Source organism: Podarcis raffonei, chromosome 2, assembly GCF_027172205.1.
Source record: "Podarcis raffonei isolate rPodRaf1 chromosome 2, rPodRaf1.pri, whole genome shotgun sequence".
NCBI classification, from domain to species: domain Eukaryota; kingdom Metazoa; phylum Chordata; class Lepidosauria; order Squamata; family Lacertidae; genus Podarcis; species Podarcis raffonei.
Genome location: NC_070603.1, coordinates 113259547 through 113285394, shown reverse-complemented (window position 1 = coordinate 113285394; position 25848 = coordinate 113259547). Strand labels below are relative to the sequence as shown.

The 25848-nt window shown below is 46.5% G+C and overlaps 2 protein-coding genes across 4 annotated transcripts; one reads left to right on the top strand and one right to left on the bottom strand.

Moving 5' to 3' along the window:
• Positions 1–710: 710 nt before the first annotated feature.
• LOC128408987 (zinc finger protein 862-like) lies at positions 711–16483 on the top strand. Of its 3 annotated transcripts, XM_053379108.1 has the most exons (9): positions 712–1054; positions 1469–1596; positions 4175–4257; positions 5207–5333; positions 6499–6588; positions 9740–9925; positions 10179–10274; positions 11966–12013; positions 14264–16483. In XM_053379108.1, exons 3-9 carry the CDS (start codon positions 4192–4194, stop codon positions 16339–16341), a joined length of 2691 nt encoding a protein of 896 aa, XP_053235083.1. In that variant the 5' UTR covers positions 712–1054; positions 1469–1596; positions 4175–4191; the 3' UTR covers positions 16342–16483. The 3 variants fall into 3 exon arrangements, with proteins under 3 accessions (XP_053235084.1, XP_053235083.1, XP_053235085.1); XM_053379109.1 differs by lacking the exon at positions 1469–1596 and having other exon boundaries at positions 711–1054; XM_053379110.1 differs by lacking the exon at positions 712–1054 and having other exon boundaries at positions 1496–1596; positions 5210–5333.
• Positions 16484–20017: 3534 nt separating this feature from the next.
• LOC128408768 (galectin-1-like) lies at positions 20018–24098 on the bottom strand. Its single transcript, XM_053378789.1, has 3 exons — positions 24025–24098; positions 22607–22757; positions 20018–20390 (listed from the first exon to the last, which is right to left on the bottom strand). The coding sequence occupies exons 1-3, from the start codon at positions 24096–24098 to the stop codon at positions 20205–20207; spliced, it is 411 nt and encodes a 136-aa protein (XP_053234764.1). The 3' UTR covers positions 20018–20204.
• Between the last annotated feature and the right edge of the window lie 1750 nt (positions 24099–25848).

The following is a 25848-nucleotide window of genomic DNA, read 5'->3' as shown; positions in this document are numbered from 1 at the left end:
CAGCACCTTTGCTATACTCTTTGGCACCCGCTGAAAACACTTTTATTAAGGCAAGCCTACCCAGACATGTAGACACTGACATGCTTTAATCTCTTGTTGTTATTTTAATTATCTTTAAAATGTTTTAATTATTTGTGTCCAACTATTTTTATGGATGATTTTAATAACAATTCCTGTAGGTTGCTTAGTTTTTATTACACTCAAGTGGTATATAAGTTCTTGCTAAGTGAATAATATAAAAAAACACTTCAATATTCTAACTGGAGGCATTTTCAAAACTGCAACTGAAGCATATTTACGAATCTGTACTTATGAATGGACCTTAAAACTGTGTTAGGCTGATGAAAACGTGCCACATTGCCTTGCTGGTTGCGCAAGCAGATGGGTAGCATCTAATGTCCCACCTTGAAAGCGTGTCTAACCATTTCACGCAGAGAAAAAAACGGGACCTATTATGCACCTGCTTTTTCAAAACAAAAAACATTGCATGGTCTCCTACCTCCCCTTCCAGTGGGAATTCTCCATTCTTTGTCATGCACATGACAGGATCAATGACCGCTTGCTCCCTTACCTTTCATTTTGGCAGCTCTTATAAACGGCAGGGCTGTTTGCCTACAGCATCAGCACCACCAGCATCTCGGCGCTGAATTGAATCAGATTAACTAGTGGGGAAAGGGTGGAGCTTCGGAGACTACAACTCCCGGAATTCCCCGGGACCAGGCCGGCTGCTCTCGGCGCCTCCAATGCAGCCGCAGGAAAGGGGGCTCCTGGCGCGCCGTAGCCAATAGATTTCCAGCGTGTGTGTTGTAGTGGATCCGAGCTTCGGATGCAGAGCCGGAGCCATGGAGTGGGTCGCCGCCGCTTCAGGAAAGAGGGGCGATCCCTTTGCTGGAGGGATCCCTGCCTGGGCGCCTCCCGACGTGCCCCCGATGGCAGCAGAGCGCGGCCCCGAGGAGCGGCGGGACCGCACGGAAGGCTTCAGCTTTGCAGGCAAGCAGAGACCCAGCGCAGGGGAATGAAGGGGAGCATCGGGTTCAATGCACTTTTTATTTATGTAAGGCTTCTTTTTGCAGTTTAGGGGTGGCGTCGTCGGCTCCCGGGCTGCCTTTTGTCTTTCTCGACGTGCGGTGGTGCTAAGCAAGGAAGGGAAATATGGGGAGAGAAATATGTGGGGTGTGGGCGGCGGCGGAGAATGGGATGGAGAGAGGCTTATTGTTTGGGGGAATTGGACTGAATCCATAGGGGGGAAGGATCAGGCACAGTCTAGTGTCGTAGTGGCACCCCCAAAGCAAAGATCTCACCTCGACTCTAAAACGAGGAAAGGACTTCATTTGGATAAAATCTTGCCTGGTCCAAGCTCCGGTTGTTTCAGGGGCGCATCACCCCCCTGAATGTCGGTCCATTCATTCTTGTCCCCCACCCACATCCCCGCCGCTCAGGGGCGTTTTTGTTGGTTTCATATCTGCAGACAGAAATTTTAGAAAGAGTCGACTGCTTGCCTTCCGGGACCGCTGAAATTCTTTCCATTCATTAGCAATTTGTGTTAGGCGCCTGAAGGGAACATAGATCAATGCTGCGCCCCTGTCGTTTCAAAAGGTGAGAGGAGCTGGGCTGCGTCAAACTAAAGGGTCTCTCTTTTTTCTTTACTAACAGTATTTGCATTTCTATCCCACCTTTTTCTCCAAGGAGCTTAAGGTGTGGTGTATATGGTTTCCCCCGCCTCTTCAATTAATCCGCACAAGAACCCTGCAAGGTAGACTAGGCTGAGAGGCAGTGAGTAGGTCACAATGTCTCCTGGTTTGGGGGGAAAGGGGAGGGGAACCTGATTGTTCCTGTCTCTTCAGGTCTTTTCATATCTTGCTGTTTTGCTCAAGGGCAAAACAGTATTACCGTATTTTTCGCTCGATAACACGCACCTGACCATAACACGCACATAGTTTTTAGAGGAGGAAAACAAGGAAAAGAATTCTGAATGAAACAGTGGATGTATCATTTTTGTGCTTCATGCTGCGGCCACAGACATGTGATTTGACGGTGAGTTTGGGGTAGCCCAATGCAAAAATCCTGAGAATCCATGTGGATCTGTGCTTTGTAACCACGTTTTTGCACCATTGCAGCCCCAGGCAACAGTGGGTGCATGATTTTTTTGGTGCAGGCTGTAGCCATGGATATGCTATGTGATCTGATGTTGAATTTGGGGTGACCCTATGCAAAGATCCTGAGGATCCATGTGGATCCATGCTTTGTAACCACGTTTTTGCACCATTGCAGCCCCAGGCAACAGTGGGTGCGTGATTCTTTTGGTGCAGGCTGTAGCCATGGATATGCTATGTGATCTGATGGTGAATTTGGGGTGACCCAATGCAAAGATCCTGAGGATCCATGTGGATCTGTGCTTTGTAACCATGTTTTTGCACCATTGCAGCCCCAGGCAACAGTGGGTGCGTGATTTTTTTGGTGCAGGCTGTAGCCATGGATATGCTATGTGATCTGATGGTGAATTTGGGGTGACCCTATGCAAAGATCCTGAGGATCCATGTGGATCTGTGCTTTGTAACCACGTTTTAAGTGGGGAGGGAAGGAAAAACATAGAATGGACAAGGAGCACTGAGAGGGGTGTGCGGAGAAGCAGCTGGCTAAGAATGCAGGAGAGGGGTTTTACCGGAGGGAGGAAAGGAAGGCAAAAGTTCCCCCACCCACCCACCCACCCAAGCCAGCCAGCCAGCCAGCCAGCTCTCTCTCTCTTTCTCTCCCCCCACCTGCGTGTTGCCTGCGAGTCCCTAGACGCAGCAGCACTGGAGCACGGAGAGGAATTACGGTAGAAGGAAGGACGCGCTGCTTTCCCCTCTGCTTGCCTGGAGGGGAGGGGTTTTCTCTGCTCTTTGTTCCGTTTGAGCAAACACAGTAATGAAACAGAAGCGGGTGGGCAGTAAGACCCTGAGGCAGAATGCAGGAAAGCAACAGCTTTCTCTCTCGGGAGGCTCGAACGCAGAGAATGAAGATAAACTGGTAAAATAAGGGGGCTGGGTTAAAGCTAAAGGGAAAACCTCAAAGATCCCTCAAGAACAAGGCAGGGGTTCAGGGCTCCCAAAGCCGAGCTGCAGCCTTAGAAGGGAAAAATGGGGCTTTCGGAGGTGGTTTTTACTGCCCCGCTGCTTCCAATTTTTTAAAAGGCAAATTGCAGGAGAAGATGCAGCAGTCAGTCACTCTCTCACTCCCTCCAAGCACCCACGCTAGCGAACAAACACACACACAGGCAACCACACACTCACAAAGCACACACACTAGCAAACACACAGTCGCGCTGCACACACAATCAAGCGGTCAGAGTGGCCAAACCTCCTAGCAAGCACTTCCCTGGCTTCTGCTGACCGCAACGAAGACGTCCCTGGAAGAAAATGTGTGATGCACTTGGGCCAGTCGGCTCCAGGGACCACACATTCGCTCAATAACACGCATAGACATTTCCCCTTACTTTTTAGGAGAAAAAATCTGCGTGTTATAGAGGGAAAAACACGGTAATAATACTTTGCTGCTCCTGTGTCCCACCCCTTCTGCAGATATGCTTTTCATTCCTATAAGCTTCAAATATTTTGAGAAAATGTGTATTTATTATTATTAATTAAATTTGTATATCGCCCTTCATCCACAACATAAAAATTCAGAATAAAGTACATAATAAAAAACACACACAAGAAGAAAACAAACCAAACCGATACCCACACATTTAAAAGGACATAGACTGTTAATCAGCCAAAGCACTGAACATCTTAGCTCCAGGGTATCTCAAGAAACCCTCAGTCTCTGAGATCATCTGCAAGAGCATCGTTGGTTGTTCCCCAAGTTGTCGAGGCTCATTTGACAACAAGAAACTAGGCTTTTTGTATCATAAGCCCTGTATGGTGGAATATTCTGCCAAAAGAGATTCAGTAGGCACCTTCCATTTTAACCTTTAAGCACCTGTTCAAAGCTTTTCCATTCCATCAGGTTTATGCAGAAAATTAAGAACACATCTGCCATAATAATTAGTGGATTTCTTATCTAAATGTTCTTATTGTATGGTTTTACGTATAGCTTTCGTAAACCACTGCGAATAGTGGTATATAAATATTTTTATAAATAAAAATCAATTTCACCGAAAACATCTCCTCAGTTTTGTCTCTTGTTCACACAGGCTCTGAAAAGTGTTCCATGTTTCAATTGAGGTCAACATCTCCTTCTTGGGAAAAGGACATTGCTGCGGTGGAGTCTGCCCAGGTGTGTGGTCTACCATGGCACGGTTTTTAGCTACATGGGAGAAACCCCAAACCCCTTTTGCTCATTTGACCAGGAAGCTTCAAAGCTCCTTTTACAAGTCTGTTTTTAATCTGTGGAACCAGATGTAGTCTGCTATCACTGCCCCACCATCTTCCTCACCCCCCACCCTAAATTCCAACACACATAAACAGACACACAGAGAGGGAGAAATTGCATACAATAGAATAAAATGGGAGAACATTGATCCCAGTGGGAATACAATTTTTTTAAATACTTCCATTAATGCTTCCATTATACTGGCCTCGGTCCAGTATATCTGAAGGATATACCAACCCCATCGTTCTGTACGGACACTGAGGTCCAGCGCCGAGGGCCTTCTGGCAGTTCCCTCGCTGCGAGAAGTGAGGTTACAGGGAACCAGGCAGAGGGCCTTCTCGGTAGTGGCGCCCTCCCTGTGGAACGCCCTCCCACCAGATGTGAAAGAGAACAACAACTACCTGACATTTAGAAGACATCTGAAGGCAGCCCTGTTTAGGGAAGCTTTTAATGTTTGATGCATTACAGTATTTTAATATTTTGTTGGAAGCTGCCCAGAGTGGCTGGGGAAGCCCGGCCAGATGGGTGGGGTATAAATAAAAAATTATGATGATGATGTTGATGATGATGTACAGAAACACCACACCCTCCATATAGAAGAAGAGCACATCAGTGGGGAAAGGCCGCTTGGCCCTTTGCCTGCTAGTCCATTGTTGCTTTTATTGTTGCAGGTGACTCTTAATATAGGGCGATATTTTTTAAAAAAAACACCTCCCCCCCTGCATATACAGGCCAGGTCTCATTTTTTCCAAGTTGCAGAGAGTTGCATCTATTGTTCCTCTGTTTTGGTTCAGGTGTGAAGTTTTTTTGGGGTGGTGTGCCTGAGGCTGAGCTTTCTTTCATTTCCTTCCAGCAGCCAGTGACCTTTGAGGATGTGGCTGTCTGTTTCACAAAGGGGCAGTGGGATCTGCTGGAGCCAGAGCAAAAAGCCTTGTACAAGGAGGTCATGCAAGAGAACTACGAGAACGTGGCCTCCCTGGGTAAAGAACTATTTCCCAAGGTCACGGGACCTGGGAAACTCTGAATTGCCCATGTCTCCCAGCAGTTTTATTTATGTAAAAGATCTAGATGTATATGTAGAAAGCACAACACTGGTCATTAGAATGTATGGTACAGATGCCAATAAATGGCCACTTAATTAATCGGGAGCGGCCGCTGAGACCACATAACACCGGTCCTGAAAGACCTACATTGGCTCCCAGTACGTTTCCGAGCACAATTCAAAGTGTTGGTGCTGACCTTTAAAGCCCTAAACAGCCTCGGTCCAGTATACCTGAAGGAGCGTCTCCACCTCCATCGTTCTGCCCAGACACTGAGGTCCAGCGCCAAGGGCCTTCTGGCGGTTCCCTTGCTGCGAGAAGTGAGGTTACAGGGAACCAGGCAGAGGGCCTTCTCGGTGGTGGCACCTGCCCTGTGGAATGCCCTCCCACCAGATGTCAAAGAAAAAAACAAATACCAGATTTTTAGAAGACATCTGAAGGCAGCCCTGTTTAGGGAAGCTTTTAATGTTTGATGCATTACGGTATTTTAATATTTTGTTGGAAGCTGCCCAGAATGGCAGATGGGCGGGGTATAAATAATAAATTATTATTTTTATCATTATCATTAATCCAGACTAGATACTGGTTGTTGTTTTTTTTAATTTGCTCAGCTTAACGGACATCCTGTAGCAATGAATGCATTCCCAAAGTGAATTACATTTTGCACGAATGCTTTCACATGATAACCCTGAATTATAAAGTTATGAAAGAGAGATTATTCCATTAATCATTGCATCCTGCCATACCAATGTTGCTTTCTTGCACAGATGGCTGAATTTAATTTTACATTATAGCGACATTCACTCCTGCATGGTGCAGAGTGAGCGATCAGCAGAGTTAGAGGAGTCATGGTGTGTGTTGTTTTTTGGGGGGAAAGAAGATAAGTAACAGGGCCTTACCAGCGCAAGGCTGCAATCCTATATTTGCCCAGGAGAAAACCCCATTGAGACCAGTGGGGTTGACTTCTGAGTATACATGCATACGATTGCACTGTCTGTTACACTTGCTTCTGCTCCTTTTGCGTAGGGATCTATATTATACTTGCCTCTTGTGCCACTGTCTTCCTCATGACCCTTTTCTTTTTTCCTGCCTTGCTCCCAAACAGGTTTTCCAGTTGCCAAACCCACCTTGATCTTCTGGCTGGAGCAAGGAGCGGAGCCCTGGGTTCAAGATATGGGAGAAAAAGCAATCAAAGGTGAGGCCTGCTGCAGGCATGGGGAGGCCCAACAAGGCCCGCTGTGGAATATTAAGGGGGTCTGGATGAACGTATACCCATATACAGCCCACATCTTCAGCACCTACATGGGCTGGGTGTCGGGAGCACATTCTCCGACCACAGGAATGCAGGAACAACAGAGCAGCGTTCCCAAGGACTAGGTCCTGGTGCAGTGGACTCACATTTGCTATTGTGAGCACCTCAAAAGCAGCAGAGTAACGGAAGCAAAGCTGGGGAGGTTTTGTTGCATACCTAATTTATTTCTACTGATTAAACCAATAAAAGAACATAGCAAACATGTGTGAGAGATACAGCTCCCTCATACTGCCATCTTGTCTCTAGACAGATCAAAGAAAAATAGGCCCAGTGCTAGGGACGGAAGTCTGGAAGAATAGTTTCCACCAGCTCCTTTCTCACAGACAGAAAGTAAAACAAACATGATCTGGTGATCTTTGCAATGGGAGGGATGAAAATACTGACATCGGACCCCTCCTTGAAAATTGGGGGAGGCATCTGTTCCCTCAATGGCATGCGAAACCTAGCGGTTGAACTGTGAGATGCTGAACTTGTTTGAAAACATTCTCACTGTCTCCCTCAGGGTTTCCCCCTCTGCTGTTCCTTTTAGTCCTGTGTGATTTTCTCCCTTCTGTCGGCCTGCCTCCACTGTCTCTGCTCTTGCCGTGGGCTGGATAGGCGTGGAGGAATGGTGGGAGGAACCAGCTAGGAAACCACCAAGGGAAAAGTGTCCCAGGCTGATGGGAATCAGAGTCCAACCATATCCAGAAAGCCACAGGTTCCCCATCTCTGTTGTGGGGGCTTGCGGAATGGAAGTTCAGTGAAAGAGCGTCTGTTTTGTTCAATTCCTGGTATTTCAAGTGAAGGCTCAAGTAGCAGACAGCGGGAACAAGCATCAGCTGGAGAGTCCCTGCCAGTCAAGGGGGTACAATCCTAGGCTGGGTAGATTGTTGTTGTTGTTTAGTCGTTTAGTCGTGTCCGACTCTTCGTGACCCCATGGACCAGAGCACGCCAGGCACTCCTGTCTTCCACTGCCTCCCGCAGTTTGGTCAAACTCATGCTGGTAGCTTCAAGAACACTGTCCAACCATCTCGTCCTCTGTCGTCCCCTTCTCCTTGTGCCCTCCATCTTTCCCAGCATCAGGGTCTTTTCCAGGGAGTCTTCTCTTCTCATGAGGTGGCCAAAGTATTGGAGCCTCAGCTTCAGGATCTGTCCTTCCAGTGAGCACTCAGGCCTGATTTCCTTCAGAATGGAGAGGTTTGATCTTCTTGCAGTCCATGGGACTCTCAAGAGTCTCCTCCAGCAGCATAATTCAAAAGCATCAGTTCTTTGGCAATCAGCCTTCTTTATGGTCCAGCTCACACTTCCATACATCACTACTGGGAAAACCATAGCTTTTACTATACGGACCTTTGTTGGCAAGGTGATGTCTCTGCTTTTTAGAGTAGATAAATTGTTTAATTCCCTATACAGCTGCCAACCATGATGACTATTGTCAGAGGCTCAGGAGCAGAACCACAAGTGTAACGGTCAGAAGGAAAGTGGGAGGCTGCGCGCGCGCGCCAAGTTCAAATGTGCAGGAGCGCGGGACAGCAGAAAACCCGGATTGGGAGCCAGGTCCGAAAGCCCGAAGGAGGGAGGGGGAAGAGTCAGGGGACTCAGCGTCAGAGGAGTCTAGGAGGGCTGAGACTCTGACTAGCAGGCGGACCCAGAGGAGGAAGGAACAGAGGAAGAGGTGGAGTAAGGCTAGAATCTTAAACTGGTGTCAGGGGGGAGGAGATTCAGATGGAGCTTCGGCGGTCTAAGGTTACAGACGTAGCGTTGCACGCTGCGCCTGTGGAAGTGAAACCGAACTTCAATAAAGACTTTTATACTAAAGAACGAAGCAGCGTTGGTCTTGTGTGAGCTGGGACCTCGGGCAGCGCTGACAACTATGGTTGGGCTTCATGGTGGGTGGTGGTGATGTTTCTGAGAGCCAGTTGTTGAAAACCATGGGAGGAGAGCGTGGTCTTGTGCTCGGGTCCTACTTGTGGGAGTCCTACAGTTGTCTGGGTGGCCCCTGTAAGGGCAAGGATGTTGTCCTATGTATGGAGGAAAACCTTAAAACATGTCGCAGAGTCCCCCAAAATACACCAGAGGCAATTGTATTTCATCCAGCAGAGCTTTACTTTCTACTGAAGGCAAATGATCGTAATGGTCACAAATCCAAATACAGTGGTACCTATGGTTACATACGCTTCAGGTTACAGACTCCGCTAACCCAGAAATAGTGCTTCAGGTTAAGAACTTTGCTTCAGGATGAAAACAGAAATCGTGCTCTGGTGGTGCGGCGGCAGCAGGAGGCCCCATTAGCTAAAGTGGTGCTTCAGGTTAAGAACAGTTTCAGGTTAAGAACGGACCTCCAGAACAAATTAAGTACTTAACCTGAGGCACCACTGTACATTCAGGATTGGCACAGTCCCTAAAAATCCACTTGCAGCACTTACAAAACTTATAACAGGATTAAAACTTAACACTAAGCATACAGTGGTACCTCGGGTTACATACGCTTCAGGTTACAGACTCTGCTAACCCAGAAATAGTACCTCAGGTTAAGAACTTTGCTTCAGGATGTGAACAGAAATCGTGCAGTGGCAGCAGGAGGCCCCATTAGCTAAAGTGTTGCTTCAGGTTAAGAACAGTTTCAGGTTAAGAACGGACCTCCAGAACAAATTAAGTACTTAACCCGAGGTACTACTGTACTATGTACCGAACACCACACCAGAAGGGAGAGAGAGAGAAAGAGAAAGTAAAACTCAGGCTCCCTTTGGCCTATATTTATAGTCAGCATGATCTTAATTGGAAGAGATAAGAGAACTAGTTCAAACCAGCTTCCCAGAAGGTATAACCCAAACAATCATGACCTTTCTGCCTGCTTCTCTCACACAGAGAAGCTTCTAGTAGCTTCTAGAATCCTCTTGTATTTTTCAGAATGGGAAAGATCTCTACACATCAGATCCAATACTTTATGCACTAAGAAATGCAAACTGACAGATATTGGACTAGGTCCAGCAAGATGTCATTGCGTTATTGTCTAAGACAGCTTCCTGTTTTTCCTCCTCTCGCTTCAAAACAGCAAGCGACAAGAAGACGGCGAAGAAAAAAGCAACCTGCCCCCTGTGTGGGAAAATAGTCTCTTCCAAATATGCTCTCATCGGGCACATGAGGACCCACACGGGAGAGAAGCCGTACGAATGCTCCGACTGCAGGCGGAGGTTTGCCTTGCGGAAGAATCTGACCTTGCACCAGAAAACTCACCAGAGTAAGCAGAACGTGGAGATGGTGTAACTTGCCCAAAACCTTGTCGTGAGGGAGGCGAAAAGAGAGCCCATATAGTATAGGGGTCCCAGGTGGGTGGGTAGGTGGGTAGGGACGCAATGGGTTTCCCAGCGTTTTGCATGCAGAGATGTTAATTTACCCCAGATTGTGTTTGGTGGAAGGGGGGAGTTCAAACAAAACAGACCAATCGATCCCCACCCTACGAGTCTAAATATGCAAACATTGCTTCCTTGCAGGACACCTTGTGCCAAACTCCCAGTTAATCCAAGAAACCGCTTCCTGCAAAGAATCTGCTTTTAGCCAGATCCAGCCAGGGGGACAAGAACATCAAGGTAAGTTCTTCTAACCCCTGTGATGGCCTGACTACTTGGCCTGTGGCAGGCAGGGACAGGGCTAAAGGCCTATTTAGTGGTGGCTCCCAGATTACAGAATGTTCCCACAGAGAGGCTCGTCTGGTTTCTGTCTCGATGCTGCTTTTGGCCTCCGCCCCCAGGCAAAGATCATTTGATTTTTCCAAGCTTCTGAAGCCTGTTGTGAATCCTTTTATATTGTAATATTTGTAATTCCAACTTTTGGTTTTAATATATGCTGGAATAAAAATTTAGGAGTTTTTAATGTTTGAAGTTTTATTGTGTTTTTCATATACTGGGGAAACCCAGTCAGATGGGTGGGGTATAAATAATAAAATTATTATTTTTAAAAATTATTATTATTTATAAACTAGCTGCCCTGGGAATTGGTGGAAGGGAGTGGTGCAAATCCAAATCCATAAATGAAAATGACTTCACCGGGCTCAGTTTTTATTTTATTTTATCGCTTTTATTGTTCGACACCCTGAGCTCCTTTGGGAGGACAGAGGGGATTAAAGGAACCTAATTAATAATAACAGCTGCCACTTCTGGGGTCAACATTCCCTGCTTTCTATGTACCAGAGCGATATTCATAAAGCTTGTTCAGAGCCTTTAAAGCTCTTCCCTCCCTTCTAGTTAAGTATTTTTTAAATACAGTGGTACCTTGGGTTAAGAACTTAATTCGTTCTCGAGGTCTGTTCTTAACCTTTAGCTAATGGGGCCTCCTGCTGCTGCCGGAGCACGATTTCTGTTCTCATCCTGAAGCAAAGTTCTTAGCGGAGTCTGTAACCTGAAGCATCTGTAACCCCGAGAATATTGATGGCCCAAAAATGGAAACAAGAAGAACTACCGACTTTGGAAGAATGGAGAACAAAACTAACAGACTATGCAGAACTGGATAAATTAACTGGAAAAATTAGACTTCAAAGAGACCATAAGTTCCTAGAGGACTGGGGAAAATTCAGAGAATATTTGAAGACTGTATGTGAGGAACAAACAACGCTAGTGTGTTTTAAAGAAGCTTTGTGAAAAAATAAGGAATATTGCAAGAATGTAAACGAGGACAGAAAAATTTCACTTAAAGGCGATATTATAATTAAGGAATGTGAAGATAGAAATTTAACTACGGATGATTGTCAGAGGAGTTGAGGGAGGTTCAATAAGTCGAATGTGATTTGGAAAATTGTTTGATTGGAGATATTATGGAAAAATTTAATAAAAAATCTATTAAAAAAAAAAGAAGCATCTGTAACCCGAGGTCCCACTGTATTCTGTTAGCGGCACTAACTTCTTTTTTAACACCACAGCTGCAGTCGATACGCTGCTCAATCAAACGAAGTTCCAAGTAGCTTTATTGTACAAGGTCAATGGAGCTAGGACAAATCTGAGGAGCTGAAGGACCCCTTTAACGATCCTCCTCCACCCTCAGCAGTTTTTTGTCTTTTTGTTTTTGTATTATCGGTCACTCGATGTTTTAAATCCCTTGTCGCTTCTGTTATCTCTTTTTTTTTTCTTCTTCTTTTTTCCCTGTAAGTATTTGCCCAGGACGATATCTACCTTTACCTCCCCACCCCCATTTTATGTTGTTATTTCTATGTATATCATGCTATGGCCACACGGCTAATGCAATAAAATCTATTGATTGAGAGTGTATTTTGTTTCTATCCACTCAGATTACCTAATGTCGGAGGTTTCAGTGCCTCAGCCGAGCTACCTTGGTGGTGAGTTTCCATAGAGTGACCTGTCTCATCCCCTCTAGTTTTCGTCGGGCCTCTGCTCCCTTTGCATGGTGTACGGGTGAGGGTGTTATCAGGGCCACAAGTCCTTTTTTATGGTGTGGGTGGGTGTCCCGATAGGTTGCCCCCCCCTTCCTTAGTACTACAGCCATCAGTGCTGGTGGCTGCTCCTTGTCCTCTGAGCTCTCTGCTGACTTTCCAGTAAACTGGCAGGTAAGCCAGCAGCAAAGATGCAGTTGGGAAACTCACCTCTGCGGGCCAAGTTTGATAAGTGGGTGGGACTGCCCACCTGTCTATCGCCTGCCACCAGATGGCCAGTTTTAGCCCACATCGTTTGAAATTAAATCATGCATAGCGGGTGGCACTTCGAAGGTCCAACAATCACCTGGCTGGAACTTGAGGAGCCTACACTGTCCGGAGCTTGTCCTACACTTGAGTAGGACCCTGGCAGAGACACATGCCTGACTGGCATGTTCTCTCCCTCCTGGTCTTTCGTTCAGGAACTTCAAAAGCTTTCTTCCTCCCGAACATCGCAGCGACTGATGCCAACAGACACTGGCACACTTAGGGATCTGCAGAGTTTGCACATCATGCATGTGACAGACCTCAGCAACTCAGCATTTTGGTTAATCTAATTTATTTACAGGGACGCGGGTGGCGCTGTGGGTTAAACCACAGAGCCTAGGGCTTGCCGATCAGAAGGTCGGCGGTTCGAATCCCTGTGGCAGGGTGAGTGCCCGTTGCTCGGTCCCTGCTCCTGCCAACCTAGCAGTTTGAAAGCACGTCAAAGTGCAAGTAGATAAATAGGTACCCCTCCGGCAGGAAGGTAAACGGTGTTTCCGTGTGCTGCTCTGGTTCGGCAGAAGCGGTTTAGTCATGCTGGACACATGACCTGGAAGCTGTACGCTGGCTCCCTCGGCCAATAAAGCGAGATGAGCGCCTCAACCCCAGAGTCGTCCACGACTGGACCTAATGGTCAGGGGTCCCTTTACTTTATTTACATATAAACACACATGGAGCACTGCAACATGCCCTCTCTCTCTAGTATCAGACAGCAAAGAGAAAAAGAGCAAAGGACAATTGTCCCACTTCACAGAACACAGAAACACAAACATCCTGTCTCCGTCACTTCCCACTCTGTGGAGTCAAAGCATATACCGTCATGTGATAGACAACAATCCCATGACTGCAATCATGGAGCAGGAATTCTAACATACACAGGGTGCATGGGCGTAGCCGGGGGGGGGGAGGGAGGCAGCTCCCCCCCGATCAAGTAAATCAATAAAAATACTTCTGCCCATCTAACATGAAGCCTGCCCCCCACCCTCCGCATAAATCCTGGCTACACCCACAATAGGGCTTGCAAAAATTTGTTGCAATGGTGTCAGTTACCATGTTGGTATGTTGGTAGCAGGGATTTTTGTTGTTGACACATTAATGATCTAACTCGTGGCTCCCAATTGGTGGTCCATGGATCACAGGAGGTCTGTGTAGCCCACCCAGGGGAACTGTGGCACCATTCACATAACAAAAACTACCATAAAGATAGCAAAAATTTCAAAAGTAGGGCGTCCGTGGTTCAGGGAAGTTTTTAAAGGCTTATGTTTCATTGTGTTGGGAGCTGCCCAGAGTTGCTGGGGCAACAATCAGATGGGTGGCATAGAAATAATAAGAATAATAAGCTCTGACTCTGATGCCCTGAAAAAGAAAAACTGATAGTCGGGGACGCCATCATGACGTCAAACAAAGGAGTAGCAAGTCTGCAAAATTGTCATCCTTTCATAAAGTGCCAAGTATTGAAGTTTCTTGACTGAATATAAGCATACATATTCCTTTATAACCCTAAAACATATTCCAATATCACATTTTCATGGCATCACATTTCATTTTCATCACAGCATGGCATTTTGTTATTTAGTTATGATTTTAAATTTCATCTGCTATAATTCAAATGACTTAATTTACAAAACTATAGATTTGATGTAATATATTAAATGATTGTTTTCTTGAAGAAATGTATATATAACACCAGTGTATAGAAAGACTGTAAAACTAGGATTCTTTTTAAACTAAGGTTACTAAAATATGTTTAAATGGATAGAATAATAATAATAATAATAATATTTATTTCATTTTGAAAAATGGGGTCTGCAGTGCTTAGCTAACTGGGAACCTGGTCTAATTAAAAGCACCAACCAACCAACCTATATTATTCTTCCAATTTCTCTCCAAAAGGAATAATCAAGGTTGAAATAGTGGACGAGAAAGACCCAATGGATGACTATGCTCTCTCGCTGTGTCCCCCGATGGAAGTGTGGCCTCCAAACCTGTATCCAGAGGGCTGTGGAAGGGAACCTGGTGCAGCGGGAGCAGCCCGAAAGATGCTAGGCCCCCGATCTATCCAAAAGTCATGGTTCTCTCAATTCCCGTGGCTGGAGGCCGACAAAGGGCAGACCACCCTCTACTGCGTGGTGTGCAAGGAGAAGCCGCCCGCTCACGGCCCGGTGTCCAAACTAGTAACGGGATACACCCGGCCGTTCAAAGTGGAGACTCTGAAGCACCACGACAAGAGCAACGCGCACAAGCTCTGCGTCCGAGCGCTGACAGCGGAGGAGGACCCAGATGGTGCCCCGGCGGCCGAGCGCTTGACTAAGATGTCCAGCTACGTGCTGAGGAACATGGAGCACCTTTTCAGTGCCGCTTACGACATCGCTTACCACTCGAAGCCGCTGAACGATTACGAGAAAGCGCTGGACCTCTTGCAGGTCATGGGAGCCCCCATCACCCCCAGGTACAGGAACAGGGTCGCATGTACCCTCTTCATAAGGTGCATCGCGGACACACTGCGGAAGGAGATACTTGACAGCATCTGCCGTTCGCCCTGCGCCTGCCTCCTCTTGGACGGCTTCACGGATTCGTCCGACCAGCCCTGCCTGGCAATTTACATCCGGTACCTTAAGAGAGCGGAAGTGAAGGAGTCATACCTTTGCTTGGCGTCTTTGCCCGGCCACACAGCCGACGCCTGCTTCGCTGCCGCCGTTTCAGCCATGGATGAGCTGCGGGTCCCCTTCAGGAAACCCGGGTGGGTCGTGGGCCTTGCGACAGGCGGCGCAGCCAGCATAGCGGCCTGCAAAAGTGTGCTCGTTGCCAAATTCCAAGAGGTGATCCCTCGCCTGTCCCCGGCCCATTGTGTCACCCACAAGCTACAGTACGCGGCCATCGGCGCCTGCTACAGGGATGTTGACTTTGTGAAGGACTGCGAAAAGCACATCAGGGCGACGTTCAAGTTTTTCCAAGCCTCTCCCGAAAGACTGAGGGAGCTGCAGGCTGCGGCTCCCCGCCTGGGCCAAAAGGTGGCCAAACTAATGGAGTCAAACAGTGTCAGGTGGGTAGTGAGCAAGAGGCAAACTCTAAGCGTCCTTCTGGAAAGCCTGCCTGCTTTGGTTGCTCACGTGGAGCGCCTGTCGAAATCCAGCAGCCACGAGGGGCAGAAGGCGAAAGGCATGTTGACGTTCTTGAGGAGCTTCCATTTTGTCAAGTTTTCCCACTTCTTGATCGACTTCCTTCAGGTTTACAAACCCCTCTCGGAAGTGTTCCAGAGAGAAAGCGTTTTGCTCGGGCAAGTGAACGCTGCTGTGGAAGCTGCCTACCTCGCCTTGCAAAACCTCCTCCAACAGCCGGGACTGAAGGAGGAAGAGTTTAACGCCGCCGTGAAGGACGGTTCTTTCAGAGGGGTCTCCTTGGATGTGGTCGAGATGGGAGAGTTCCGGTTCCAAGTGGACCGAGCAAAAATCATCCTGACCGGGGCGGAATACCTGCACCAGAGATTTGACGGCGAGACGTCACCCCAGCTCTTAAAAAGCACAGAAGTGTTTGATACCGTGTGCCGGCCTGGGAGCTGCCTTGCCAGCTCTGGAGATGCCGAGGTACTTTCCATGGCGAAATGTTTTGAGTACGCTCTCCCTCCGAGCTACAGTGAGGAAAGGCTGCTGGATGAATGGGCCAAACTTAAAAACGTGGCCCAGGACCTTTTGTTTTCAGAGCTGTGCAGGAAGGCCATTGCGGAGCAGAAAGCATTTCCTTTGCTGAGCAAACTCGCCTCAGTTTCTGCATGCTTACGAATCTCTACAGGAAGCTGTAAGCGGGGCTGCGTTGTTATGAACCTGATAAGGACTTACGAGAGGTTGAAGCTTTCCAACGAAGTGGCAAACTCTCTTGTGATGGTGGCAGTCAATGGGGTGGCAGTGCCGGACTTTGACCCATTGCCTGCAATCGAGCACTGGTACTTAACATCATCAGGCCGTCGTTGTTGACAACTCGGCCCCCGTCCTCACGTGCGTCGTTGATGGGATGCAGCTCGGAGCACAGTGCAGGGTGTGAATATGACCTGTAGTTGCATTGGTGCAAGAGATCAGCACCTGATTTCTCCCCTTCCTTTTCTCTCCCCTCCCCTCAGTCTAAAGGTAAAGGGACCCCTGACCATTAGGTCCATTTGTGACCGACTCTGGGGTTGCGGCGCTCATCTCGCTTTATTGGCCGAGGGAGCCGGCGTACAGCTTCCGGGTCATGTGGCCAGCATGACTAAGCCACTTCTGGCGAACCAGAGCAGCGCACAGAAACGCTGTTTACCTTCCCGCCGGAGCGGTACCTATTTATCTACTTGCACTTTGTGCTTTCGAACTGCTAGGTTGGCTGGAGCAGGGACCAAGCAGCGGGAGCTCACCCCGTTGCAGGGATTTGAACCGCTGACCTTCCAATCGGCAAGTCCAAGGCTCTGTGGTTTAACCCACAGTGCCACCCGCGTCCCTTATGTCAGTCCAACCAAGCTCAAAAGGGAGAACAGCCATGTTTGAGCCAAAGGCAGCAGGCCAGAAACGAAGGCTCTAGGGTTACCTAGCAACTCAAGCATTAACCCATTGTGGTGTGCCGAGCTTGAGGGGGTTTCTGTATGGACCTGGATCACAGGCCAGGGTGAGAGGAGAGTTGATCACACATGAAAAATGTCCTGGGCCCAACAGATGCTTTGAGCAGGCCTGGTGACGATCTCAGGATGCTCTGGCAGCTTCCTTGTTTAGTAAAAAAAAAAGGGTTTTCAAAGCCAATCCTTAAAAAAAGCCAAAAAACAAGAAAAAAACCCCTACAAGGCCTTTGGCTCGACACAGACACTTCCACCTGTTACGTTTCCTTACTAATTTTTTGAGGCTACGTTGTTAATATTGGTGTCGTTTTAAGTTTTGTTGCAATGCTTCGGGTACCAAGGGGTACTAAAAAGAACAAAACACTTGTATGATTTGTTTGTTTTTATTGTTGCACACAGCTGTGGAAGGGTTTGCAACCTAAGGCAGTAAAGAAATGACATCAGCAAATACAAGATAGCTACAAAATGAATTGACGTTGGGAGTTTTTATACAGGACTCTCGCCTCAAAGGTCTTTTTGGTGGGAACTAGGACCAAATATTCCAGCCAGGTACTAGTAGAGTAAAGCTAGACAGATTTACCCTATTTTACGCTCTATAGAATGCACCGGAGCATAGAATGCATAGGAGTGGGGGAGAACAGGAAAAAAAAAAAATCCCCCTCTCTGCTCAGCGCCCCTTCAGCAAAGCGGCAGGAGAAACAGAGCCCCTTCCATTTCTCCTCCCGCTTCGCTGAAGGGGCGCTGCGCAGAGAGGGAAAACTGTGCAGCGCCTCTCCAGTGATGCGAAACCTGGAGAGCAAGAAGGATCGGTGTGCACCGACCCCTCTCACTCTCCAGGCTTCAGGCGGCTATCCGCAAGCCTTCAGAGCTTCCGAAGAATTGTGGATAGCTGCCTGAAGCCCCCGGGGCTCAGCGGGAGTTCCTGCTGCACTTCGGGGGCTTCAGGCGGCTTCAGCGAAAGCAACGCGACGCCTCTGGAGCACGGGGGGAGCTCTCCTTCTGCGCTTCGGAGGCTTCGCGTTGCTATCGCTGAAGGCAAGGAGCCTGCATTCGCTCCATAAGACGCACACACATTTCCCCTTAATTTTTGAAGGGGGGAAAGTGTGTCGTATAGAGCAAAAAATACGGTATATGACAGCATTAAAGCATAATTCACCAGATTGTGTCTGGCAGTGCAGCTTCTTGTGTAGGATTCCTGCGCTATAGTGATTTGCTGGCGAGGTTGACACAGTTCATTTAAGTTTCAATCACGATAAGGAGATAAGACAACTGGGAAAAGTGAGGGTCACTGCTATAACGTGCAAGTATCTTCTCTTATGTACATTTGAGTTTGACACAGAAATGTCAGAGGGCGTTTCTCTTATATATGTCAATGCATGCAAGTTACATTATCCACGGGCCACGATCACTTTATTTTATTTTTTGCAGGGAGGGAGGCATGGACCCATTTGCAAACATAAGCGACTGACATGGACAAAACGCCCACACGTCATAAGCTATTCTAGCAGGTTACTCAGAGAGTGCCATTGGCTGCTCAGTCACTGCTAGGCCAGGTTCAAGGATCTGGTGATATATAATAAAGCCCAAAGCCACTTGAGCCTAAGTACATTAAGGCCTTCCCAGTTCCTTAAGATCCACATCAGCCACCAAGTACTTCTAATAGGGCAACTTTGATGGTCCCTGACACCTCTGAGGCTTGGTCAGCTCATTGGCCTCCCTTGCCTTCTTGTTTATGCTGGTTTGAGTGTTTATAATGTTTTTGTATCAGTCCCCTTTGGGTCACTTTCGTGAGGAATGCAACTGATAAATACAGTATAATAAAATAAATAATAATAATAATAATAATAATACCCTGCCCATCTGGCTGGGTTTCCCAGCCACTCTGGGTGGCTCCCAACAGAGTATTAAAAACACGATAAAACAGCAAACATTAAAAACGTCCCTTGCCTTCAGGTGTCTTCTAAAACTCAGGTAGTTGGTAGGGTATCTGGTGGGAGGGTGTTCCACAGGGTGGGCGCCACTACCGAGAAGGCCCTCTGCCTGGTTCCCTGTAACCTCACTTCTCACAGTGAAGGAACTGCCAGAAGGCCCTCAGCGCTGAACCTCAGTATCCGGGCAGAATGGTGGGGGTGGAGACGCTCCTTCAGGTATACTGGGCTGAGGCCGTTTAGGGCTTAAAAGGTCAGCACCAACACTTTGAATTGTGTTCGGAAACATACTGGGAGCCAATGCAGATCTCTCAGGACCAGTGTTATGTGGTCCCGGCGGCCAGTCCCAGTCACCAGTCTAGCTGCCGCATTCTGGATTAATTGTAGTTTCCAGGTCACCTTCAAAGGAAGCCCCATGTAGAGTGCATTGCAGTAGTCCAAGCGGGAGATAACTAGATAATAAATAATGGCATTCCATTCCCCTTGGGCACCAGCCACCACTGAGATCAAGCCCATTGCATTACAAGTACAGTGGTACCTCGGTTTGCAAACAGTCTTGTTTACGAACTATTCAGTTTACGAACTCTGCAAAACCGGAATTAGTGTTCCGGTTTGTGAACTTTGCCTCAGTCTACGAACGGAAGCCAAACGGTGGAAGGGCACCGCTGGAGGAAGGCCTCATTAGAGAAAGCACTACTCGGTTTAAGAACGGATTTGGTTTAAGAATGGACTTCAGGAACAGATTAAGTTTGTAAACTGAGGTACCACTGTATTCTGAATCTTGAATATTTTCACTGTTTATCATCAGAAACATGGCGTTGCCCCAGGTGGCATGGCATTTAGAAAGGAAAACAAAGCTTGTGGAATACAGTGGTACCTCAGGTTAAGTACTTAATTCGTTTCGGAGGTCTGTTCTTAACCTGAAACTGTTCTTAGCCTGAAGCACCACCTTAGCTAATGGGGCCTCCTGCTGCCGCTGCGCTGCCGGAGCACGATTTCTGTTCTTATCCTGAAGCAAAGTTCTTAACCTGAAGCACTATTTCTGGGTTAGCGGAGTCTGTAACCTGAAGCATATGTAACCTGTTGGAAGTTGAGCAATAGTCGTCCAACAGAATTGTTGTATCCAAGAATCAAGGCAGTGAGTAGTAAGAAGAGCAGCTTTATTCCAAAATAAAAGCAACAGTGGCAACAAAAGTCAGGAAGTATACGGCCCATTGCTACTTCCCAACTCTTTTACATGGCTAAATCTGCTTCGGCTTTCTTAAAAGAAACTTACATTGCATACTAACCCCACAGCAAGAACTAATGGGAAGAATCGAAGATCACGTCGTCATTTTAAAAAGTTACTATTTCCAGAGGCAAGAAAGAGATGGCTGAACGTGATGGATTTAACATCGATATCACCAGTTACAGCGAGGTGCTCCACCACTTGCATTCCCGGTGGGGTTGGGAGTCTAATAATTGGCCGGTTGAACACTTCCAACACCATATCTTGGGCGGTAAAGGAGAACGCTACCTGGAAAGAGAAATGAAGAGTTAGATCAGGCATTCCCAACCTGCGGCCCTCCAGATGTTTTGGCCTACAACTCGCATGATCCCTAGCTAACAGGACCAGTGGTCAGGGATGATGGGAATTGTAGTCCAAAACATCTGGAGGGCCGAAGGTTGAGGATGCCTGAGTTAGATCAACTACGCATCTTTTGTCATATTGATTTGAATGAATAGGAACCATTGCTATGGTGTTAGCAGACAGACAAGAGGGAAAGCTAGAGACTTGCCAAGAGAATATAAGCCTAACTACATAGTGTTGGGACGCGGGTGGCGCCACAGAGCCTAGGACTTGCCGATCAGAAGGTTGGCAGTTCGAATCCCCGCGACAGGGTGAGCTCCCGTTGCTCGGTCCCTGCTCCTGCCAACCTAGCAGTTCAAAAGCACGTCAAAGTGCAAGTAGATAAATAGGTATCACTCCGGCATGAAGGTAAATGGCGTCTCTGTGCGCTGCTCTGGTTCGCCAGAAGCGGCTTAGTCATGCTGGCCACATGACCCAGAAGCTGTATGCTGGTTCCCTCAGCCAATAAAGAGATGAGCGCCACAACCCCAGAGTCGGCCACGACTGGACCTAATGGTCAGGGTCCCTTTACCTTTACATAGTGTTAGGCATGAGTTTAATACAAGGGCTGCATTCAGATGTGGAGTTTATTGTGTTAGTTTTACTGGTTAAATTGCTAGAGCTTCTGTCCTGATTTCTAGCATTGTTTTGAAACAGCAACGCCTTGTTGTGTCACTGATCTGTGACTTTTGGATTAAGGTGCTAGCATGCCACACTAAATTTTAAATGGCAGGAAAGAGCAGTATGCTGGTATACCACCGCAAATTTTGTAAACATACACCTCAATTTTTCCAAGTTAATGGGTTTGCAATTGGATTTCTGCTGGAAATGGTTAAAGAAATGAGATCTATTCTTCCGCTAGATTCCACCAGATTTCTGGAAGCGGCTTTTACAGTGTGTGAAATATCGCATAAACTAGAGGGGGTGGAGAGAGCAGGTAAGGAAATGTCAATGATATAAGAGTGGTGCCAGAGTGGTGTATGCTCTAGTTATCTCCCGCTTGGACTACTGCAATGTGCTCTACGTGGGGCTACCTTTGAAGGTGACCCGGAAACTGCAATTAATCCAGAATGCGGCAGCTAGACTGGTGACTGGGAGTGGCTGCTGGGACCACATAACACCGGTCCTGAGAGATCTGCATTGGCTCCCAGTACGTTTCCGAGCACAATTCAAAGTGATGGTGCCGACCTTTAAAGCCCTAAACGGCCTCGGTCCTGTATACCTGAAGGAGCGTCTCCACCCCCATCGTTCAGCCCAGACACTGAGGTCCAGCTCCGAGGGCCCTCTGGCAGTTCCCTCATTGCGAGAAATGAGGTTACAGGGAACCAGACAAAGGGCCTTCTCGGTAGTAGCGCCCACCCTGTGAAACACCCTCCCATCAGATGTCAAGGAAATAAGCAGCTATCCTATCTTTAAAAGACATCTGAAGGCAGCCCTGTTTAGGGAAGTTTTTAATATTTAATGCTGTATTGTTTTTAACATTCGATTGGGAGCCGCCCAGAGTGGCTGGGGAAACTCAGCCAGATGGGCAGGGTATAAATAAATAAATTATTATTATTATTATTATTATTATTATTATTATTATTATTATTATATGCCATCTGAATGCAGCCCTGGTTGCTTAAACTGTGGAGAAAAAGCAGCGGCGGGCATAAAAAATCACGAAACTGTTCGTAATCCAGATATAAGGGGTATTATTCTATCCCACCTAAAAATCACAAGCAGCTTTAATTGGAGACTGGATATAGTCTAGCCTCCATGTAAACTTTGCAAATCAGGATGAATGCTCAGTTAAACAGGCCATTTGGAAGAGCCCAAAGTTTTTGATATGCCAGACGAGAACATTTTATTTCATTGGTTGGGAAGCTATGGTTCTCCAGCTGTTTGTTGAACGCTCCTCCGTCCCAGCTAGCAGGGCTAATTATTAGGAATTATGGGAACTTTGTGTCCAGTATCTCAAGGGCCACAGATTCCTCATTCCTGTTTTAAATCAAGGTCCCCTCACCCTTCCACCTTATTACATTGACCTACTGAGCGTTGGTTTATCCTTTAGGTCTCAGATATACATCCCTAGCTGTTCCCCCCGCAAGTTATTCCTGCAACAGGGCTCGCCTCTTACTTACTGTGACGAATAGTCCCAGGTCCAAGAGAAGATCCCGCTCTCTCCCCGTCTCAGAGTTAAAAAGGACGACCCTGTCTCCGTTGAAAGTCTCAAATCGAGCGTTAAATTGAAGGAGCGGATTCGAGGCATTCCGGCCTATATGAAAGGTAAAGCTGATAGGAACATGGGAAAACATGCTTTATACAGAGTCATAGAATAACCTCCTGCAATCTTAGCTAAAGCATTAGTCCATCTAACTCAGTACAGTGGTACCTCGGGTTAAGTACTTAATTCGTTCCGGAGGTCCGTTCTTAACCTGAAACTGTTCTTAACCTGAAGCACCACTTTAACTAATGGGGCCTCCCACTGCCGCCGCACCACCGGAGCACGATTTCTGTTCTCATCCTGAAGCAAAGTTCTTAACCCGAGGTACTATTTCTGGGTTAGCCGAGTTTGTAACCTGAAGCGTATGTAACCTGAAACGTATGTAACCTGAGGTACCACTGTACTGTCTTTACTAGAAGGCTACGGCCCCAAGAGTACCCTATGGAATATCATGCCTGTTTATATTAGCACACAGAGATAGTTTGTAGTATAGATACAGGCTTTACCAGGCCCTCCCTTTAGGGAATGGGGTAGAAATCTGATTCAGTTTGCATTCAAGGCTAAATCTTATCAAGCTGACTCATGAGAACTGACATGTAGCCATTGTTCAAAATTTGCACTTGCATGGATTTTGTGATGCTGTTCTCCAAGCAAAGAATGTTTCCAAAATGCATATATTAAGCGTATTGAGGGAGGGGAGATATATAATCCTTGTGGCCCACATGTGTGGGGTGAATAAATAAAACGATTGGCTGGGTGCCTAGATTCAAAACGTGGGGCTTAACACTCTCTCCAGTGGGAGAGAGCCTCCGGTAGCAGAGTTTAAACTCGCGAAGTTCAGCAGTAGAAGGTGGGAATTCGGGCTGTTAAATCTTTTCCATATCCCATTTTGTTGCATACGGTGCTTTCTGTTTTCTATCCCTCTTAGCATTGAACAGACCACACCAGTACAGTAAGTTTAAAATGCTTTACTTACAAAAACGTTCCAAAGGCCAGGTTTATGCATTTATCCAAGCAGCAGCAAAGAGAACACAGATAGCATACTCTTGAGTACAACATACAGATTGTAGTTCTGAACAAGCGTTCTGTACTTGAAATGCTCAAGACCAGACCTGGCTGATTTACATGGCGGAAGGAAAGGGAGAGGGAGAGGGAGAGATGGTGTCACTTCCTCCTTCATCAGAGAAGAAGGGGCATGACCTGTGTCTAGGAATCACAGCTCTATTGTTTTAACCCCTCCATGCACAAACTAGCTCAATTCTTGCTAGTTGCATTTGATTGCAATCTCCCACAAGGGGAAAATGTAAATGTCCTATTTTCACTATTAATACAGACCTTTTGGCTTCTCGGGGCACCTTGGCTTTCATTTCAATGCGTTCCCCGGCCTTCAAATTCAAGCGAGCAACCATTTGCTATATTAAAAAAAAAGAATGTGAAAGATTCAAGGGCTCCCATTTCTCATAGTATAATCTTTTTCAGCCTCAGGTTCTTGGATAAAGATAAAGATAAACAAATAAAGATAAACAAATTAAAGTCAACTGCCTCTTTATGATCTTTAAACAGATTGATGACTTTCAGACATCCAGGGTCATTACACCCAATTTTAAACATTTTTAAAAACAAATGTGATACTAATGCTAATCTTTGGTGTTGAAATTAGGGGTTGGGCAGATTTTACTAAAATCAAAATAATTCAGACTTGATTTTGTGATTTTAGGGTTTTCATTAATCTACCCCCAGTGTATCTAATTAGAACATGAAAATGATTTCAGGTTAAATAATATGGTAAATTTAAAATGGTAAACCAAGAAGACAATCTTCTGATATCCAGAGGAACAAAGGGCATACATGTGCAAGGAAACTTGGTTACAAAAATTTTCAGAACAGTTTCCAAACTTTGGATTCTTTGTATAGGCACGGAATCCATGGGAAAATGTCACTAGAAATATATTTAAACACAGGTTTTGGAGGTAGGAGCAATACTGCCCTGGACAATGATGCAGTTGGGGAAAATTGTTATGGTATACCATAATCCAATATAGATTACTTGTTTGTAGGGAAGTAGTACTGGTGAATCTGGCTCATCTTATTCTTAAGTGTCAATTATATACTGATATGATAACAGCCCAGCTAGGAATTGAACCTAGGAACTTGTGCATGCAAAGCATATGGTCTACACAGTCCCCCCCCTTTTGTTCTTACTGGGAGAACAGAATACTTCAGAGAGGGAGAGGAATCAATTGCGGACAATCATTTTAACTGCAGTCCTCTTACATGACTGCGGCTAATATAAGATCTTTCCAGATTAGTTAAACTCAATACCAAGTCTTTTCAGTAAGCTATTTATACTGAAACAGAAACCAGTCCATGATTTTTATCCCATTCTGGTTGACCCTAATCAAGGTATCAATTGCCCTTTGATGGCCATTGGATTTTCCCATCTCACCCACTTTATGGAAGAACTCCATGAGGACTAACTATGAACCTACCCGGACCCTGAGATCATCTTCTGAGGCCCTCCTTCATGTGCCTCCTCCTTGAGAGGTCTGGAGGGTGGCAACACGAGAACGGGGCCTTCTCTGCAGTGGCTCCCTGTCTGTGGAATGCTCTCCCCAGGGAAGTTAAGACGGATGCCTTCATTATACACCTTTAGGCACCAGGCAAAAACGTTCCTCTTTAACCAGGCCTTTGGTTGACCTGATTTTAAAGTGTGACTTTAAAGTCGTAATTCACCTGAAATATCAAACATTCCCCATGCCTGCCACGGATAATTATCATACCCTTAAACTTCACACTCACAATAAGCAAATAGCATTTCTAAAAAATTTTTTTTGCCAACTCACCAGTGCCATTGCTTCACAATACAACTATTTAAAAACTATTTAAAAACACCACCACCTGCGAGCATCTACTTCCTTTTTGGGCTTCAATGGTGTATGTTTCTCACACCCCCAACCTTTAAATGGTCCTCAGGTGCGAGTGTTTCCTTCTTCTGGCCAATCAGGGATGACATTCTGGTTACCAATTAATTAAAAGATAACAGGGCTAATCGCTCTGGCTCTCTGCAGGTGGGATTAGTTTATCAACATTGGGGGGGGTGTCTGTTAAGGGGCATGTTTATTTGCATGTGAAGAACATGCATGCTTTTGCAAGAAATGG

Bases quoted from the DNA above. Each gene is read 5' to 3' on its own strand.
- LOC128408987 (XM_053379109.1), top strand. From the start codon at position 4,192: ATGTTTCAATTGAGGTCAACATCTCCTTCTTGGGAAAAGGACATTGCT. The intron at 5,334-6,498 runs GTAAAGAACTAT...GCTCCCAAACAG, and splicing joins CGAGAACGTGGCCTCCCTGG to GTTTTCCAGTTGCCAAACCC. The intron at 10,275-11,965 runs GTAAGTTCTTCT...CTATCCACTCAG, and splicing joins AGGGGGACAAGAACATCAAG to ATTACCTAATGTCGGAGGTT.
- LOC128408768 (XM_053378789.1), bottom strand. From the start codon at position 24,098: ATGGTTGCTCGCTTGAATTTGAAGGCCGGGGAACGCATTGAAATGAAA. The intron at 22,758-24,024 runs GTCTGTATTAAT...TGTTCCTATCAG, and splicing joins GTGCCCCGAGAAGCCAAAAG to CTTTACCTTTCATATAGGCC. The intron at 20,391-22,606 runs GTAAGTAAGAGG...TTCTCTTTCCAG, and splicing joins ACCTGGGACTATTCGTCACA to GTAGCGTTCTCCTTTACCGC.